Raw genomic sequence first — 20265 nt, forward strand, 5'->3', positions numbered from 1 at the left:
ATGGAAGTAAACCGGTATGTTCTTAATAGCCAATCAACGCCGTCGTATCACCGGTACACTGCTTGTGCAACTTCCGTTAACTTAGTTACACGCATTAGATCTATAACTCCAAAGATGTTAGACTTTTTCTCGATTTTCAGTAAAGGGGGTATTGTATTGTGGTATTTTCAAGGAACATCTCAACTTTTTACACCATCAATCAATGCCTTGATCAAAAGTGTGATCCTACAGGTAATTTTAAAACTTTTTTCATACAATCTAAACAAAATCTGACATATGGCAATTTGGCATGTTGGTTTATAATTATAGAACACATGGCTTAGTCAATGTCCTGTTATGATAAATAAGTAAATGGTTGTCATATATTTGAATAATCAAGTGATTTTCAAGTGTTTTTATTTTTGAATATTATGAAATCTTTGGTAGAATAGATTAATCAGTAAGTATATAGTATAGTTAAGACCAGAACATTCTGTTACCAGGTCCAGCACAATCTCTTGATTTAGCTATATAGCTTGAAATAGCTATATAGCTCTATTAAGCTATTCAAAATAGCTTGATAAAGCTATTTATATACAGTTTTTCAGAAAAATGTTTTTTGTAAGAAATAGACAAAAAGTCGAATGTATTTGACTATTCATATATTTACTATGGGGTATCAAGACAACAAGCAAAATCAAAGATAGTTCTAACATTGCAGCATATGAATACTTTTAAGCAAAAGATGAATTTCCATTGTTTGAGTAACTGTACACTACCCTGTGTGCGTTGAGGCGTGGATAAGTATGATTGCTTCTCATTGTACTGAATTATTACCAATCAATTATCTTGTTGACCATAATTGGCCTCCTTTATAATTTCATTGAAGAAGTAACTGTATCAATTGCTTTATATAGCCCCAAAACTTTAAGAACTTTGAGTACAAAGTCTTTTAAGGAGACGCAATTTGATGACTGATTTTTACATACATTATTTTCAGAAGAGTTCAAGGTTGAATATTATCACTGCACCAAGGTGCGACTTTTTGTGCATGCTGAGAAAATAACACATTCAAGAAAAAGGTGTGATAAAATGGCTAAATCAAGCTATTCTGAATAGCTTAATAAAGCTATATAGCTAAATCAAGCTATATAGCTAAATCAAGAGATTGTGCCGGACCTGGTTACAATCACTAGTTTTAGCAACAAAGCTTGAATTACCTACCGCAGCTTGAAATAGCATTATTGAGCTATCTCAATGCAACTTTTTCAAAATTTTGAATTTTATTCAAAATAGACAAAAAATCGCAAGTATATGACTACTAATATAATTTCATACTAGCAAGGACCAACCTAGGGGGCGAAATGTGTGAATCATTAAACAGGTAATTGTGCGTATTATAAGATATACCTTTGAACTTTATCAATTAGAAACTTTTAGATTGTAACTGATTTATTTTTTTTTTCTGCTAGATATTTATATATCTTGTAATTGGGAAAATATCAAGCAATTATTTTTTCTTAAAGAATCTTTTGTCTCTTTTTTTAAGTATTCTTACTAGGATGTTTTAATAATACAAAGAAATTATTGAAATGTATTTAAAGTATAAACATTGACATTTTTTTAATTTTTTAAATTTTAATAATGATCAATGTGCGCCACACATGCCAAGAAGTCTCTCTAGAATTTTAAACTTCTCCCTAAATTTCTCTGAGGGAGAAGTGAAGTCTCCCTAAATTTTGGGTCTAGGTTGGTCCCTGTACAAGGGAGTTTTTAAAAAACAATCCAAGACAAGCATGCAAATGCGCTGAAAGAGAAATGTCTTCAAGAGCGTTTTTTCATGAATTGTTTTCAGATCTGTTTCAAGTTGAAAATTATTATTAAAGCAATTTTCAGCATATCCTGAAATAAAATGCTTATTTAAAAAAAACATATGATAATAGCTATAAATAAAGCCATTTCAGGTAGGTAAAAAAAGCTATGTAGGTAATTCAAGCTATGTAGCTCAATCTAGTGATTGTACCAGACCTGTTGAAATATTTCAATCTTCATCACAGGGTTTGACATTAACTTTTGTGAGTACTAGACCAGTCGGGCTACTTCCAATAATTTTTACTAGCCCTGACCATAAAATCACTAGCCCTGACCAAACTTGAAAATTCACTTTTTATAAACTGCTAATTATAATGGAAAAAAAAATTAGAAACCATACTTCAGTAAAGATACCGTCTCTCGCACCTGACAGATTTTTCCATAGGTCGTTATAGCCATTAAGTCGGGTTAAGCGTGACACAAATATTATAAGCCTTAATTAAGGAACAATCAATGAACTTAGTGTAAAAATAATTACCCTAAATATAAATACATTGTGAATTAAAGAATATATTATTCAATAACTTCATACTAATTTTTAAATACTGATCGAAGCTAGTTCCCATCGCAACTTGTCTATTACAGCAGGGCTAAAAATAGCGATTGTGTCATGAGGGGAAGTTTCTTTTACAGAGCGATGGGTGATGTTTACTACAAATAAGAATTTAAAAAAAAAAAACTTTTTAGAATATTTATTTGAAAGACTGAAATGAGGGTTATCATTTATTTCATACACATGACCAGTCGGTCTAGTTCACGAACATTTTACACGACCGGACCACTTATTTACTAGACTCGGTCGGTCGTGCCTTAGTGTCAAACCCTGCATCATATTGCATTTTACGTATATTGGTTGGTATGGCAGGGTTTGACATTAACTTTTATGAGTACTTGACCAGTCGGGCTACTTCCCATAATTTTTATTAGCCCTGACCGTAAAATCGCTAGCCCTGACCAAACATGCAAATTTAATTTTTATAATCGCCAATTTTAATAGTGTAATTTTGAAGTCATCTCTCAGTCGCGCATGGCAAGATTTTGACAGACTAGCCAATAAAGTCTGGTTCATCACAACATGGGACTATTGTAGCAATGAACTTTAATAAATTAAATACAGAATATATTTCCGTAACTTTTTATACCATATTGATACTGAACAATGCTAGTATCTACCCTGACTTGTCTATTACATTTACAGCCGTAACCACTGATAACTGTATTTTCATGGCCAATCTCTACACGTGAGAAAAAGTACAATCTGCTTGCATGAAACGAAATATGTGTTTGATTGAAAAGGAAATATAATACTTTTGAGAAATTATAAACTCTTACTATTTTTTTTAAAATTAATATGGGGGGGTGGGTGGGGGTGGGGTGGGGGGGTCGATGCACACTTCAGGTACCTATGGCTAAAAATAGCAATTGTGTCGTACAGGGATTTTTTTCTTTACAGTGTTTTCAATCGGACAAAATTTCTTTAAAAGTTTTTTGAATATTTATTTGGAAGACTGAAATGTGGTTTAACATTTATTTTATCAACACGACAAATCGGTCTAGTTCACATACATTTTACACGACCGGACCACTCATTTACTAGACTGGGTCGGTCGGACGTGCCTTAGTGTCAAACCCTGTATGGCAATCATGGTACTTTTTTTCTCCAGACGAAAAGATTTTAGATTGACAAAAGTATAATGTCATTGCATACATGCTGGACTTTATACATTTTCATTAATTTACATGTCCATGTAGAGTTGCCAGACTGAAAGGAAAAATAAAACCTGTTGGATCTGAGATATATAAACAGTGATTCATTTTGGTCTGTGTCCTGCGTAAATTACGCATCAATTTTGCTAAGGACACAATTTTAAATAAATGTGCATCCCAATGGACGCAATGAATTTATAGAAAGACATGTATCCTTTTAAATTATTTTGGTACAATCTGATTCAAAACTTGGTTGATTGCATCATATTCACGTGCTAAGCAATATGCATGAGTGATTTTGACAGGTATAAGGTTGCCAACAACAGGTCACACTTCACTGTTTAGGTAGCATAGTTCGATTATGTAAACTAACATTTCTGAAGCATATACATTTGTATTTTAGTTGTAACATTTATCATTTTAGTTTTTTTCCCTAGAAGCTAATAAGCTAACAAGTATTTGATTATTCTTCTTCCTGACTATTTTCCTTTTTTTTTTTTTTTTTAAATCTCTTTACTTCAATCTTTAGAACAGCTGGTCTGCTTCTGTGTATTTTATGACTTATACAATGTGTGAGATCGTATTTACCAAGGTGCACACTGCACAGTTGACAATATATTATTTTCATTCCACAAATTCATATATTCTTACTTCCAATTGATATTATAATCCACTCACAGTTACAGTAGAACATTTGCACTTTCGTGCAATACCATTTTTTATTTCACCAGAATTTCCTCTATTAATAATGTCTGATATGTGGTACCCTTGGATTTGGGCGCACTGATTTTGGCATAGGACTCATTGTTGTCATTAAGAGGGGTCCTTTGGACCCATGATAACCATTTTCAAAATGAATCACTGTATAAAATTACAGGCATAAGAAACTCTGCCAGATTGTTTAGATTGCTACTAGCTAAGATGTATGCTAAATTAACCCAGCATTACTCTTAAAAGTACTCTTTATTGGACTGTTTTCTATTTTGATCTTGGGTTTTATAAGTTTATGTTAAGGCCAAATAAAAAAATATGTGTGGTTCCGGTTACCTGACCTTCTCTATTTTATACCCCCGACCCTAAACTTTTTTTTGGGCAATTTTCATATTTTTTCCGGAATTTTCCCCGATTTCCATCAATGGATCCGGTTTAAGATTTAGTTTCAGCAATGATGGCCTCCTTGCCAAACATAGTGCAAGTGTTTAATAGTATTAAGTCCAAAGCAAGCTAGCATGTAGGTGTCCCTTACCAATATTGACTAGTATATTATCATATCACATCTAAATGTCATTTGCAAAGCAGTGATAGGTATTATTTAGAAAAATTAAGAAAATCATTTTGTTAAAAAAAAAAAAATCCCTACCTACCTTCCCTAATTTTTTTGGAAGAGTAACCGGAACCACACATATTTTTTTGTTTGGCCTAATTGTATTATGAATGGGTGTAGAATTTGGAAGTTTTGAAAATAAACATTAATTGAGAAAGCAAAATAGGTAAACTAGACAGGTCAATAATCAAAAGTCTCAGAGGAATGGCTGACCATAGGCCACCTGTTTCCTTTTGAAACTCTTCCTTTAATTGTTCTTGCATTAAATAGATAAAATTATAAAAATATGTTAATCTAGTGAAATTGTAGGTAGAATTTCAAAGGATTTATTTCATGATTTTTGATAATTTTAAAGATCTATAGGATATAATATGAGATTTTAAACAGTTGCAGTTCTCAGTTATTGGTATGTGTCTGAGTAGCATGATTAGATATTAGAAAGTAAACAAAATACACGTATAATGTCATAAAGTCAAGTTTGACAGGAAAAAGTTATGTTAAACATGAAATTTGAACTTTAGTTCAACTGACTTGTTAGTACTTTTTGAAGATGTTTTTTGATTATAAAAGAATTTACATGTTACTTTACTTAGGAAATGTCATAACAAATTGGATTTTGCAAATAATTTTCGAAACATGTTGTAAAAAATCAATTAATTACAATCTACAGATTATAGTAAGTATATAACATCTTATTAATAAATTCACTATGAAATGTAAATATAGTTAAATCTTGTTATCTCAGACTTTGTAAAACTGAGAAAAAACTTTGAGATATTCAAGGATTTGAGATAATATATGAGGTCAAAAATGGTTCTGACTTCTAATTCATTTGAGATATGGTATCTGGGATATTGATATTTGAGATACAAGAGTTTAACTTAATACATGTAGATGTCATTGTACATTTTACAACTGTATCCTTGTTATACTGAAACCTATTTTTTTTTTCTTTATTCCAGGAGAGATCAGGGAACAACTCCTTTACACATGATGCACTTACTCTCAAGTACAAACTTGACAATGAATTTGAGCTGGTCTTTGTGGTAAGGAATTTTATTTCTCAAAACCATATATATAAAAACATAAGTTTTAAACAAAATAAATTCTTGCATCTAGGTCAACTTGAGGGTTCTTGTGTTTTATTTTGGCAAAGGTTCAATTTCTTTTTCACATGCCCCAGTCTAGGACTTGAAAGGATAATTTTGGCAAGTCTAGGAGAAAAACAAATGTCCGTAGTTCAAGTTGAATATTATTATTTTGCAATTTCCTGTTTTAGGACATTTATATATTTGTTTGAATTTTATGAGAAAAAAGTTTTGCTGATATTTTTATAATTTATAAAAAAGTATCCTCCTCATTATAAACAAACCAGAGTTGTTGACTTGTTCATCCCACCAGTGACTTTGAAGTATACAAATCCTCTTGTTTTTAACATGTTTATAATCTTTTTATTTTATTGTCAAAATTTGGTACATCACAAATTCACAATGATTCTCTAGTTAAAGACAGACTTCTTAGATATACTCCATAAACCTTTGCTGTATAGTGATACTGATAAACATGAGCAGATCAAAGGATCATATTTTAATTAGATTGCAGGGTCTCTATACCTCAGCAAAAATGTAAAGATGAAAGAGAGGTTGAACTTTTTATCGTTCCTTTTTAGGATTTAATTGTTTCTTTTACTTTTACAAAAATAACTTATTTTCACCTTTTTTTTTAGCTCACCTGAGTAAACTTCTCACATTTTCATCTTCTTCTCCAGAACTACTGGGCCAATTTCAATCAAACTTGGCAGAAAGTATCCTTGGGTGAAGGGGATTCAAGTTTGTTCAAATGAAGGGCCACGCCCTCCTCCAAGGGGAGATAATTAAGAAATAGCAAAAACTTAATGGCATTATTTAGGAGTGAAACGGTTCACCGCGGTATCGATTCACCACGGTATTTTTTCTCGGTTTGATACACGGTGCGAAATCTCTAATTTTCGGTTCGGTTCATTTTTCGGTTGGGATCGTTATTCAGTCGGGTTTGGCATAAGGTAAAACACGTTACTCAGTATAAATAAGTATAGAAAACGAAAATTTTTGATGACTGATATCTTATAAAATAAATTTTTGACAGTCAAATAATTTTAATCAATTTCTTCTAGTCAATTTGCAAATAAAATTCGTAAAATATGTGACTAGATTTAGAAAAAGAAAGCATAGAACAACGTTGAATTTGTTTCCTTCTATCAAAATGTATCGTATCGAAAATAACCGAACCGAGACAAAATTATACAATACGTATCGAACCGTGAAGGAGGTGTATCGTTTCACCCCTAGCATTACTGAAAAATCTTCTTCTCAAGAACCAATGTGCCAGGAAAGATGAAACTCATGTGGAATTATTGTCAGGTAGTGTAGATTCAAGTTTGTTGAAATCATGACCCCCAGGGGTAGGGTGGGGCCACAATGGACGATCAAAGTTTTACATAGGGATATTTAGGAAAAATCTTCAAAAATCTTCTTCTCAAGAACAGCAAAGCTATGATTGGTCATATTCATATGGAAGCATCCTCAGGTGGTGTAGATTCAAATTTGTTCAAATCATGATCCCCAGGGGTAGGGTGGGGCCACAATGAAAGTTCAAACTTGTAGAGAAAAAAGTCACAGTTAGGCAAAAAATCATGTAAGCATCCTTAGTTAGTGTAGATTTAATTTTGTTCAAATCATACCCCCCTTCCCCCACTCCCTTTTAGGGGTAGGTTGAGATCACTTGTGCATTTAAGCTTTTCAATACTAAACTGATTTTTCCTCTTTTCCTAGCCACAGTGCTCAGGTGAGCGATGTGGCCCCTGGGCCTCTTGTTATTTGATGTATTAATTATTTATTGAGCCGGCTGTCATTGCATGTTGATAAGATAGTCTTAGAAATTTGGCCAAAGTGTTAAAAGTTTGGATGGGTCAGTTTTGGGCAAATAGTCAAGTTTTGATGGGTCAGTCTGGGCCGAATAGTTAAGTGTTTTTGGCAGAAATGTCACTTGGTCGAACTCTTCTGGCATATACCAAGTTAAACTGTTGAATCCATTTAGCTAGATTCTTCATAAATTTTACTCAGTATTAACCCAGAACTTTGAAAATTTAAAGGTCATATAAAAGAAAAGTGAATTTGTTTTCATAAGCATTTATATTAATTAAAGGTATCATTTCATTTATGTATATTTTAACATATGTTTCCTTAGTAAACATTAATTTTAAGAAGCTTGTATGTACTTTCAAGGTAACAATAGATTGTGACAGTTACAGATTTAAAAAGCTGGAATTGCAAATTAGATGTTTGTCCTTAAAGAAATGTCATAGCATTTTCATCTGCCATGGAAACAATCTGCAACTGTAGAATTTTTTTAAATCATTGTGCTTGTCTCTTTAGCGGATCAGATGAGTTCATCATTTTGCTTTGTCTGTCTGTCTGTATAGTCATAATGTACCACCATGCCAAGAACCTATATATCCTTACTGGATATCTTTGGTGTAAACAAAGAAAATAGCCCAAAAATTTACTTTTGGAGTTAAAACAAACAGAACTGCATTATTTCACTTTGTAAAATTAGTTTACCTGTTTCTTTAGACTATGTTATCTACTTTGTAGGTTGGTTACCAGAAAATATTACAGCTATCATACATTGATAAATTCCTGACTGACATTCAGCTTGAATTCAGAAACCGATACAAAAATGTTCTACAGAACAAGGCGAATGTTCTTGTGTATGGGTATGATTTTGATGAGACCTTCAATAAGATGTTGAAGAGTTGTGAGGAGGAGAGTCGAAGGGAAGCCCAGGCTGGAAGGTATTTCTGATTTGTGGTTTATCGTACATCATACCTATGTGCTCCTGTACTGAATTTTCCTTTCAAACTAGCGATTTTCCAAGAGAAATGAAATTTTAATATAATAAAAACACATACAATTTTGGCATGCCTTCAATGTGGGGCATGAATTTGATAAAAATGGCCATTTATTAAGGAAAAAATAGTCATTCATCTTGGAGTTATCAGAGACTCTATGAATCGTAAGTGATTGAATTAAATTGATAAAATTGAAATTGAAAAAAAGCTGCATTTCAAATTCATACTTTACCCCAATTCAGGCTTATAAAAAACTTTAATATTTACAATTTTGGAAAAATTTTCAAACAACTTACAAGATAAACTAGTGCTAATTGTAACGGGAACCGTTACAGGTGTTCCCCAAACGGCTCCCCAATCCCTTATGATGCCCCATTCCCTACAAGCTTCAATAAATTAGACAATACTTTTGTAATATAGATGGACACTTTATTTTTAAGGGTTTTTCATTGGAAAACTACTCCGATATAGCCATATGGGTATTATCCAATCAAATTTCAGCGCATATGCCTGCACATGTTTTTTTTACATTTTTCACATTAATTTTCTTATAGTGTCTCACAATACATACATTTGTGTTAAATATTAAAGAAGCTCATTGAAAAATAAGAGAGATGTAACCCTTTAATTATTAGCCAATCAGAATTCAGCATACACGCATGCATGGACTTGCATTCAATTTGATAGTATCATAATGTAGGAGCTCTATTTGCCTGTCCATGTCATAAATTTCATCCTGTTTTGTTGAAAACCAAAGGAGTTATAGACATTTAAAGTTTCAACCAATCAGATTGCAGCACACCTGCATGCGCATGTTTTCAAGAAATTTCCTATATAACTTGTTGTAGCACCTTATAATATATACTTATATTCTAAATTTCAAAGTATTTTGTCAAAAAACAAGGAAATTATTGAGATTTTTGTATCAGCCAATCAGAGAAGAGTGCACGTGCATGCGCGTGAGTTCACGCTAATTTGACCAGGTTATCTTGTCTAGACTACTAATATATCTTTATATTTTGAGTTTCAAAGCAATTCATCAAGAAATATAAAAGTTACGGCTTCATTAAATATATCAGTCATTTCACTCATTGCACGCGCGCGCACGTGCATGCATGTGCGCGCAAAATGACCTTCGTTCCGAACACCTACACAACATGCCTATTAACCCTAAAAAGGTTTCATGTCAATCGGATGAGTGGTTCTATGAGAACACTCCCAGACAAAAAAGTACCGGAGAAGAAAGTAGAAAAAAAGAATAATAATAATAATAATAATAATAATAATAATAAGAAACAGAGTAAAAACAATATGTTTCCAAACTTCGTTTGGGGAACATAATTACCTTATATACCAGTATTTGGGTTGTATGCCTAGTGTTTGTGGTCATTTTTTTTTTTTTTTTTTTTTTGGTTTTAAAAATACATATATACATTCCTATGTGTACATACACTGATCATTTTAGACTTTTTTTGGCAAATTATTTACTACTTGATGTATCTTTAATTTCATTGCACAAAACAATCTCCATGCTGTACAGTTAGTTGAAATAAAGTGCTGGATACTTGCAAGTATCAAAGTATGCAAAATTAGAAAATCTGGCAACTTACAGTAAATCCTCAATTTTCTTCCACAAAATATTAAAAGGTGTTTTCTTTTTTCTGACATTTCCTGGATAAGTGGTCATCTTCTGTTTATCTTTATAATGCAGTTTTTAAGTGAATACATATGCTCACACCCATTTCATTACTCTTAGTTTCCTGTGGTACTTCCTTCAGATACACATGTAACAGAACATTATGATGGTCTGTTCCACCACTGGTTTACTTAAACAATAAACATGGTTCATTTTTATGTTTGTTTTTTAATTATTTGAGCAAATGTTCAATTTTTTAATGTATATTTGGGAAAAATTTTATAATTATACAATATAACACTGATTTTTTGCTTTGAAAAGCTTTGTTTCATTTAAGATGAAGAATTTAATGTATTTCAATTTCATACTGTGTACCGAGTTACGGGGTATTCATCTCAGTCAAAATTTGCTATACAGACTTGCAAACTTTACATAATACTTACACTGAGTCCAGTGACTGGGACTTATGTATTCTAAGTATGTTCAAACATACACACTGTACTAACCTTTGACATGAATGTATTTAGGTAACCAATACAGGAATGTATAACTAACAAGTTTGGCAAAGAATTTGATTGCAAGTACCTAGAACTAAATGCAATTAAAAATTTCAAATTTCTTGAATTTTTATTTGTGTTTCCTGATAGGAAAATGAGAACATTTGGGGAATCAGAGAAATCAAAGAAGACTGTGGATTCCATGATTGTAAACAAAAAGGAAGATAAGAAAGGCAAAGGAAAGGAAAACAAACCCATCAAAAGTAAGACACAAATTATTTCTATTCTGGTCATGTGTTAAATATGAATATTTTTCATTCACTTTATAAGGTCCTCCATTTAATATATATTTATGATTTTTTTTGTGTTCCACCATAAATATGGGCAAGGGCAGGCATATAGTGTTTGTCATGTCCATCTTTTGTCTTTCCATCTTTCTACCTTCCATCATTCAACTATTCAAGATACTTTCATCACACTTCTATTCATATACTAATACAAATTGGTGAGAGCTTTTCAGCTGTGTCATAATTTTCTGACCTACGTAAGCATTCCATGTGACCTTGACCTAACTATTCCTCATTTACCCTAATCTTAAACAAAGAGGCAAGGTACATTTCATGTTGCATTAGAATAAACCCTCTGTATGGACATGTTTCTAGTTTTACTAGCGGAATGATTTTGCAATTTTAATGTATATATATTTTTACTTAGTTTAATCATTATATTTTAATTTTGTAGATGTGGGAGCTAAGGAACCAGCACCACCAATGGAAGTTCCTACTAAACCCCAGCCAGACCCTGCAGTCAATGGAGATGGTCTGGATGAAGAAACTATAAGAAGAAACAGGGAGAAGATGTTTGCCTCCATGAGTGGAAAGAAGAAAACCAGCAGGTCTGCAAACACTCAACAGACTATATTTATTTTGATCAGTTGATTAATTTATCAGTATTTATATTTTAAAATCAATTTTAGAGTTATGTAGAAAATGAGGGGATGAAATGATTATTTATACTTTTGTAGCCCAGTAGCTAAGAAGCCAGAACCACCAAAGAAGAAAGGCAAACAGGCTACCAAGTGGGATCTGAATGGTACTGCAAAAGACATGTCAAGTCTGGATTTCTCATCTAAATTGGAGGGAGGAAAAGAGGCAGCCATTAATGCACAGAATGAAATGCCATCAATGGAGGAGGTATGTTTTAAGGGAGCAATTATTATGCTTTTTTTTTTAATTTTCAATAAAGTATTTTTATCTGTCTGTTTTCTTTTTATTTTGTCAAAATTTTCCAATTCATAATCATGTCATGTTTTCAAATTATGAATATCTACAAACATGTGTTTTAAATTTTACATATATAGAGGGCTTGTGTTGGTAAGATGAAGGGAGGACTGGAAGATATTCTGACAAATTATGAAGAGGAGGAGGATGATTATGAAGAAACTCCATCCAAGACAAGCAGTTCTTCTGGGTAGGTGTTTGTTATTGCACAAAATTGAAATACATTGGCTTTTATGACTTCCCCTTATCTCCCAGATTTCATGGGTTTTTTTATGTTATTATTTATCTTTTTTTTATTTGTAGGTCATCAGGGGGAGGAATGTTCAGCATGTTCAAGAATCTTGTTGGTTCTAAAGCCCTCACTTCGGAGGATCTTCAGCCTGCCCTGGATAAAATGAAAGATCATCTTATTGGTAGGAACTCCATATAGATGTCATATATGGTCTTAATTTTAAATTGTACACTGATATACTTGTACAGATTTTATTTTCCTTCTCAGCAAATTAATTAAATGTTGTAAGACAAGAAAATTTGCAGAATAAAGTAAACTTTATGGGATGGAGTTAATCCTTCCAGTTATACATGACATTTGGTTGTGTTTTGCGAAAATGTAAAGTAAACATGTCTAAGGCACAGCAATACAGGGGATTCTACTAAATTCTATGGTCCTTTTGTATCCTTTATTTACAGCTAAGAATGTTGCTGGAGATATTGCTGTGAAGCTGTGTGATTCTGTTGGTGCCAAACTGGAGGGCAAAGTTCTGGGAACTTTCACAAGTAAGTAATAATTGTTTCAACAAGACTTGAGACTTTTTATGTGAAACTTTCTCAAAGCCATCTCATGATTTTTAGATGTGTTTACAATTTAATTTAAGAATTTAATTAAAATAGGAAAGAAGGCTTATGATAACAGTTGAATTTGTAGCTATTTAGGATGTCCTTTGCTTTAACAATTTGGAACTGTATTTCAATGTATGTACATGTAATTTTGTTTTGTTAAACTAGAAAAAAAATAATGTGATTGTTACAGCCATTGCAAACACTGTGAAGAAGACTCTGGAGGAAGCCTGCGTCCAACTCTTGGTTCCGAAGAGGAGAATAGACATTCTGAGAGATGCTATGGAAGCCAAGCAGAAAAATCGTCCCTTTGTCATCACTTTTTGTGGTGTAAATGGTGTTGGAAAATCTACAAATCTGGCCAAGGTATATTTCCAGGTTTCAATTTAAATAATCAAGCATTTCTAAACAATTTTATGAAAAGAGAGATGGGGAGTCACATTTTTCCATTATATTGACTGTGTTGAATTGTACATGAAAAATTTCAAAATTCAACTACATTACCCTACTGCTGCAGTATTTGATTGTCTTAAGAGATAGCTGAAATTTTCCTTAGAAGCCAGAATCTTCTTTAAATACATGTACATGTACTTCAATATTTATTTTTAGGTCACCTGAGTCACTCAGGTGACCTATTGCTATCTGTTTTTGTCCTGTGTCGTCTGTCGTGCGTTAACTTTTGAACATTTTCAACTTCTTCTCTAGAACCACTCAACCAATTTCAACCAATTTTGGCATATAGCATCTTTGGGTGAAGGGGAACAAAAATTTTGAATTTCATGGTCCCTGCCCCACTGGGGCCCCAGGGGTGGGGCTAAAACCACCAAAATTGATGCAGTCTTTAAAAATCTTCTTCTTTACTCCTGGACATCAAGCAGCCAAACTGTTGACACGATTGTAATAAGCATTGAGCCCTCTATCTAAATTGTGAAATTCATGGCCCCAGGGTCAGGGGTTCTGGTGCTAGGGCGGGGCTATATAGATCATATGGTGAAAATGCATTAATTCTTTGAAAATCTTCTTCTCTGCTCCTGGATATTATATAAACAAACTAAGTGCATGGTTATGATAAGCATTGATGCCTTTTCCAAAATTGTGAATTTCATGACCCCAGGGTCAGGGGTTCTGGTGTTAGGGCGGGGCTCTATTGATTATATTGTGAAAATGCATTAATTCTTTGAAAATCTTCTTCTCTGCTCCTGGGTATCATTTAAAATAACTAAGTGCATGATAATGATGCACAAGGATGATTTTTCCAAAATTGTGAAATTCATGGCCCCAGGGTCAGGGGTTCTGGTGTTAGGGCGGGGCTCTATTGATTATATAGTGAAAATGCATTAATTCTTTGAAAATCTTCTTCTCTGCTCCTGGGTATTATTTAAAATAACTAAGTGCATGATAATGGTGCACAAGGATGATTTTTCCAAAATTGTGAAATTCTTGGCCCCTGGGTCAGGGGTTCTGGTGTTAGGGCCGGGCTCTATTGATTATATAGTGAAAGTGCATTAATTCTTTGAAAATCTTCTTCTCTGCTCCTGGATATTATATTAACAAACTAAGTGCATGGTTATGATAAGCATTGATGCCTTTTCCAAAATTGTGAATTTCATGGCCCCTGGGTCAGGGGTTCTGGTGGTAGGGCAGGGCTCTATTAATTAAATAGTGAAAATGCATTAATTCTTTGAAAATCTTCTTCTCTGCTCCTGGGTATTATTTAAACAAACTAAGTGCATGGTTATGACAAGTAATGATGTCTTTTGAAATATCGTGAAATTCATGGCCCCTGGGTCAGGGGTTCTGTTGTTAGGGCGGGGCTCTATTGATTATATAGTGAAAATGCTTTAATTCTTTGAAAATCTTCTCTGCTCCTGGGTATTATTTTGACAAACTAAGTGCATGATAATGGTGCACAAGGATGATTTTTCCAAAATTGTGAAATTCATGGCCCCTGGGTCAGGGGTTCTGGTGTTAGGGCGGGGCTCTATTGATAATATAGTGAAAATGCATTAATTCTTTGAAAATCTTCTTCTCTGCTCTTGGATATTATATAAACAAACTTAGTGCATGGTTATGATAAGCATTGATGCCTTTTCCAAAATTGTGAATTTCATGGCCCCAGGGTCAGGGGTTCTGGTGTTAGGGCGGGGCTCTATTGATTATATTGTGAAAATGCATTAATTCTTTGAAAATCTTCTTCTCTGCTCCTGGGTATCATTTAAAATAACTAAGTGCATGATAATGGTGCACAAGGATGCTTTTTCCAAAATTTTAAAATTCATGGCCCCAGGATCAGGGGTTCTGGTGCTAGGGCAGGGCTATATAGATCATATAGTGAAAGTGCATTATTTCTTTGAAAAATCTTCTTCTCTGCTCCTGGGTATTATTGAAACAAATTGAATACATAGTTATGATAAGCAAGGGGACTCTACCAAAATTTTGAAATTCATTTCCCCAGGGTCAAGGGTTCTGGCGCTAGGGTGGGGCTATATTGATCATATAGTGAAAGTGCATTATTTCTTTGAAAATCTTCTCTACTTCTGGGTATTATTGAAACAAATTGAATACATAGTTATGATAAGCAAGGGTGACTCTACCAAAATTGTGATAATTAATCACTGTAAATAATGTACTTGAAAGGTTAATAGAATAGGAGAATTATGCAAGATTTTTTATTGTATAATACAAAAAGTACTTTTATAGTTAAAATGATCAGGTAAGTAATAGATAAATAAAAATGAGACAAAAATAACTTGTCTTATTCAATGTTCATCAAAGACCAAGAGAGTTTAATGTAAGAGATTTCATCAAGGAATTAGTACAGAATCACTGATAATTTGTTAATATACTGTATGGTGATAGTGATAAATGGGGAACAGATTAGAACCTAATATATGAACTGTTAATGAACACTAGAATAATTATTTTCTTGATCCTGATCACCCTATTTTTCTTGCTTTTGGGCAACAAAGCTTCACCTTTCAGTTCATTTTATACTCTATGGATCCTCTAAATTGTTGTATTATACTCAGGTGACCGTTAAGGCCCTTGGGCCTCTTGTTACTCTTTCCTAGATCTGTTTCTGGTTGGTGGAGAATGGTTTCCGTGTGTTGATAGCAGCCTGTGACACTTTCAGAGCTGGAGCGGTGGAACAACTGAGAACACACACCCGGAAACTGAATGCCCTCCATCCCCCAGAAGCTCACAATGGACAGACCATGGTTCATCTGTATGAAAAGGGCTATGGAAAAGATGCTGCTGGCATTGCCCTGGAAGCCATTAACTATGGTAAGATGTCACTTCCAATCAGCAAAACTAGTGTATATACTAGAGGTACTGTGAGCACTGAGCTCACAAATGATACCCCCTGCTCTCATATGAGTATAATGGCATTAACTGTAGTAAGATGTCACTTGCATTCAGCAAAACTACTGTATATACTAGAGGCACTGTGAGCACTGAGCTCACAAATGATACCCCTTGCTTTCATATGAGTATAATGGCAAAGTGCTATTGGAATCCCCAAATATCTGTCCGATCAAAATGTAGAAACAAAGGTGAACGATGGCTCTTTGTAATAAATATTCTTTGAAAGTCTAAGTCTCATTGAATTTTACTCAGTGGTATAGGAGGAGTTGGAGATCAGAGATAGGTACCCCCAATATAAGAATAGCAGTGTCCATGTTTCGCTATGGGAGACCCCAAATATCTGTTCGATTGAAGCATAAAATAGGAGGTACACAATGGGACATGTAATAAAGATCTATGAAAGTCTCATTGAATTTTACTCAGTGGTATAGGCAGAGTTGCAGATAAGGGATGGCTACCACAAGTGTGACAGATGTATGGGAGGACCTACATACAGACACCCCCATCACTTTATACCCCCCCCCCCCCCCCCACTTTTCTTGGGAAGGGGGTATAAAAAGGGCACAGAACATAAAGCTTGCTAGATTATTTATCTAATAAACTGTATTTGCTTACAGCTAGGGACTGCAGACATGATGTTGTGTTGGTCGATACTGCAGGCAGAATGCAGGATAATGAGCCCCTTATGAAGGCTTTGTCCAAGGCAAGTAATTACAAGAATAAAGCTGTATGTTTTCACAGTTGAAATTTTCCCATCTTTGTACAGAAGTACAAAAGTTTTTGTCTGTTTTATTTCTTAAATCTCTCTTTAAAACCAAGTTAAAGTGTTCATTCATTCAGATCTTGACATTTAATTACATGAAAAGTCATTGGGTAAATACAGTTGTTAAAGAGAATATCCTACAATATTTTTTTTTCCTCTGTAAACAGCTGATAAAGGTGAACCAGCCGGATCTGGTTTTATTTGTGGGGGAGGCCCTGGTTGGAAATGAGGCTGTGGATCAGCTAACTAAGTTCAATCAGGCCCTGGCAGATCACTCTAACATGACAAACCCCCGACTGATTGATGGAATCATCCTCACCAAGTTTGACACCATTGATGACAAGGTAACTATCATCTTAGGAGATACCAGTAGGTCTCTTAGAGAAGTTTTCCAGTTTATCTTCGTCAGTGTAAAATTCATGTACGGTATTTATTTTTTTAAAGTTACCCATATTTTTAGGCAAAATTATAAATTTAAAAAAGTAAAACTGAAAATTTAATGCATGAACATGTAAGTAATAAAATATTTCTTAAGTAAAATTTTTTAGCATTTAGAAATACAGATCTAAAATTTATAATTGAATATAAAATTTTTTTTTTGAAGGACTTTTATTCTAGTATCACTAATAAAAAATCTTGAGAATCAATACATGTATTGAAAGTGACTGTCCATCTTACACATCTCTTTCCTTTAATAAAGATACTTTTTACCTCATGAGCAATTACAATGCACAAATTAATATTCATATAACACAAGTGGTTGCACACAAGTATTTGTCAGATATAAATAAGTTCATGCACATGAAATATTATTTTAATTGTTTAATAAAATCCTGTTTTTATTTCAGGTTGGGGCTGCCATCTCTATGACATACATTACGGGTCAGCCAATTGTGTTCGTTGGCACGGGACAGACTTACACAGACCTGCGCAACCTTAATGCCAAAGCTGTAGTAAATGCTCTCCTGAAGGCCTAATGTTCTGATATTGACAAAATGAAGATTTTTTTTGTCTGACTGGTGTAGAAAAGCATACTAAATGTACTTGATGTGAAAGTCATAATATTTTCCTTAAAAATTTCTCAACATTCCTTTCAAATAGCAAACATAAATTACATATGAGAAAAAAAATACTAACTGTAGATGCCAAAGAGATTTTGCAAATTTATTTAAGGTAGTAGTGATCATTTTCATGCATTTTCTAATTACCTTGTATCTTGATCTGGTTATGTATTTTTTCTGTCATTCTATCATCATAAATGTGAGATTTATACATATCATAACTTTTTGTGCCCTGACATTCATTTTTTAAATCAAAATCTTTTAAAAAAAGACTCACTTGCCAATGCATTTCATCATCACTGATATTATTCTCTAGTCAAAGATTGTATGTATATTTGGTATTTTTTGTGTATTTCTCGTGCCTTTACACATTATCTTGTTCCCACTGTGATGGATGAAATGGATACTTTGTAGGAGTTATCTCCCTTCTGTTGTTTATACTGTTAACTATTTATGTTTAGTTCATGGATAATGTGGTTGTGGAGAGAAAGTTGTAAAAAATTAAATATTTAACTTCAAAATTAGAGTTGTTTTTAACTTTGAAATATCAGAGTTGAGTATGTATTAATTATGACTAGAATTACTTTAAGTAATTTTTAATGGATTCATGAAAGTACAAAACCAAACTATATATAATATATTTCATTTTGGAATGATTTTTTGTATTCAATTAGGATATAAACAAAAAATATACCATTAACCAAATAATTTTCCCACAGGATAAGAAAATTTCAAAGTAAAGTGGTTTAAACTGTGGAATCATTACGTAAAATATTTTATGATTATAATAATAAATGAGATCCATCAGATAAGACTACCAAATTGAGATGGAAAGATAATGGTTAACCTGAATTTCCAATAATTTTCTTCATTTTTAAGTTACCTGAGTCACTCAGGTGACCCATTTTGTAATTCATTGTGCCTTAACATTAGAACATTTTCAGCTTCTCTGAAACCGCTGAACCAATTTCAACCAATTTTGGCATAAAGCATCTCGGGGAAGGGAAACCAAAATTATGAATTTCATTCCCCTGTCCCCCCTGGGGCTTAAGGGGTGGGGCCAAATCTCCAAATAAATGCAATCTTTATAAAAATGTTCTTTACTCTTTGACATCAAGCAGTCAAACTGATTGCCTAATTGCAGTAAGCATTGAGCCCTCTACAAAACTGTGAAATTCATGAACCCGGGCCAAGGGTTCTGGTGTAAGGGTGTGGCTTTGTTGCTTATATAGTAAAATGCATAAATTCTTCAAAAATCTTTCCCTTTGTATATTTAGCAAACAAAGTAAGTGCATGTTTATGATAAACAAGAATGGCTCTTTCAAAATTGTGAAACTCATGGCCCCAGGGACAGGGGTTCTGGTGTTAGGGTGGGGCTCTATTTATTATTTAGTGAAAATGCATGAATTCTTTGAAAATCTTCTTCTCTGCTCTTGGATATTAAGAAAACAAGCTAAGTGCATAGTAATAATAAACAAAGGTCACTTTTCTAAAATTGTGAATTATATAGTGAAAATGCATGAAATCTTTGAAAATCTCTGCTTCTGGGTATTGAGCAGATAAACTTAAGTGCTTGATTATGATGAGAAAGGGTGTCTCCTCCAAAATTGCTAAATATGGCCCCTGGGTCAGGGTGGGGATTTATTGATCATATAGTGAAATGCATATTTTTTTTAAAAAAAATCTTCCTCTCTGCCCCTGGGACTAAGCAGACAAACTAATTGCAGAGTAATGATGAGCAAGGGTACCTCTTCCAAAATTGTGAAATCCATGGCCCCGGGGTAAAGGATTTTGGTGTTAGAACAAGACCCTGTTTTGTATAGTGAAATTGCATTATTTCTTTGAAAATCTTCTCTACCGCTGTGTATACAGCAAATATACTAAGTGCATGGTTATGATGAGCAAGGGTACCTCTTTTAAAACTGTGAATTTCATGGCCCTGGGCAAGGGGCTTTGGTGTTAGTGGGGGTGTATTGCTTATATAGTGAAAGTGTATGAATTGTTTCAAAATCTTTGCTCCTTGGAATTAAGCATGTAAACAAAGTGCGAGGTTA

The 20265-nt window shown here is 33.5% G+C and overlaps 1 protein-coding gene across 1 annotated transcript; it reads left to right on the top strand.

Annotated features, from left to right (window-relative positions):
• Window positions 1–41: 41 nt before the first annotated feature.
• On the top strand, window positions 42–18732 carry LOC133197147 (signal recognition particle receptor subunit alpha-like). The gene is made up of 14 exons (XM_061333014.1): window positions 42–231; window positions 5845–5928; window positions 8515–8714; window positions 11055–11167; window positions 11646–11799; window positions 11929–12097; window positions 12265–12374; window positions 12488–12597; window positions 12875–12961; window positions 13215–13387; window positions 16093–16306; window positions 17005–17090; window positions 17318–17494; window positions 17999–18732. Exons 1-14 carry the CDS (start codon window positions 115–117, stop codon window positions 18125–18127), a joined length of 1923 nt encoding a protein of 640 aa, XP_061188998.1. The 5' UTR covers window positions 42–114; the 3' UTR covers window positions 18128–18732.
• Window positions 18733–20265: the final 1533 nt, after the last annotated feature.

Source organism: Saccostrea echinata, unplaced genomic scaffold, assembly GCF_033153115.1.
Source record: "Saccostrea echinata isolate AGI-Se365-2 ecotype Australia unplaced genomic scaffold, CSIRO_AGI_Sech_v1 ptg000030l, whole genome shotgun sequence".
NCBI classification, from domain to species: domain Eukaryota; kingdom Metazoa; phylum Mollusca; class Bivalvia; order Ostreida; family Ostreidae; genus Saccostrea; species Saccostrea echinata.

Bases quoted from the DNA above. Each gene is read 5' to 3' on its own strand.
- LOC133197147 (XM_061333014.1), top strand. From the start codon at position 115: ATGTTAGACTTTTTCTCGATTTTCAGTAAAGGGGGTATTGTATTGTGG. The intron at 11,800-11,928 runs GTCTGCAAACAC...ATACTTTTGTAG, and splicing joins GGAAAGAAGAAAACCAGCAG to CCCAGTAGCTAAGAAGCCAG. The intron at 17,495-17,998 runs GTAACTATCATC...TTTTTATTTCAG, and splicing joins TTGACACCATTGATGACAAG to GTTGGGGCTGCCATCTCTAT.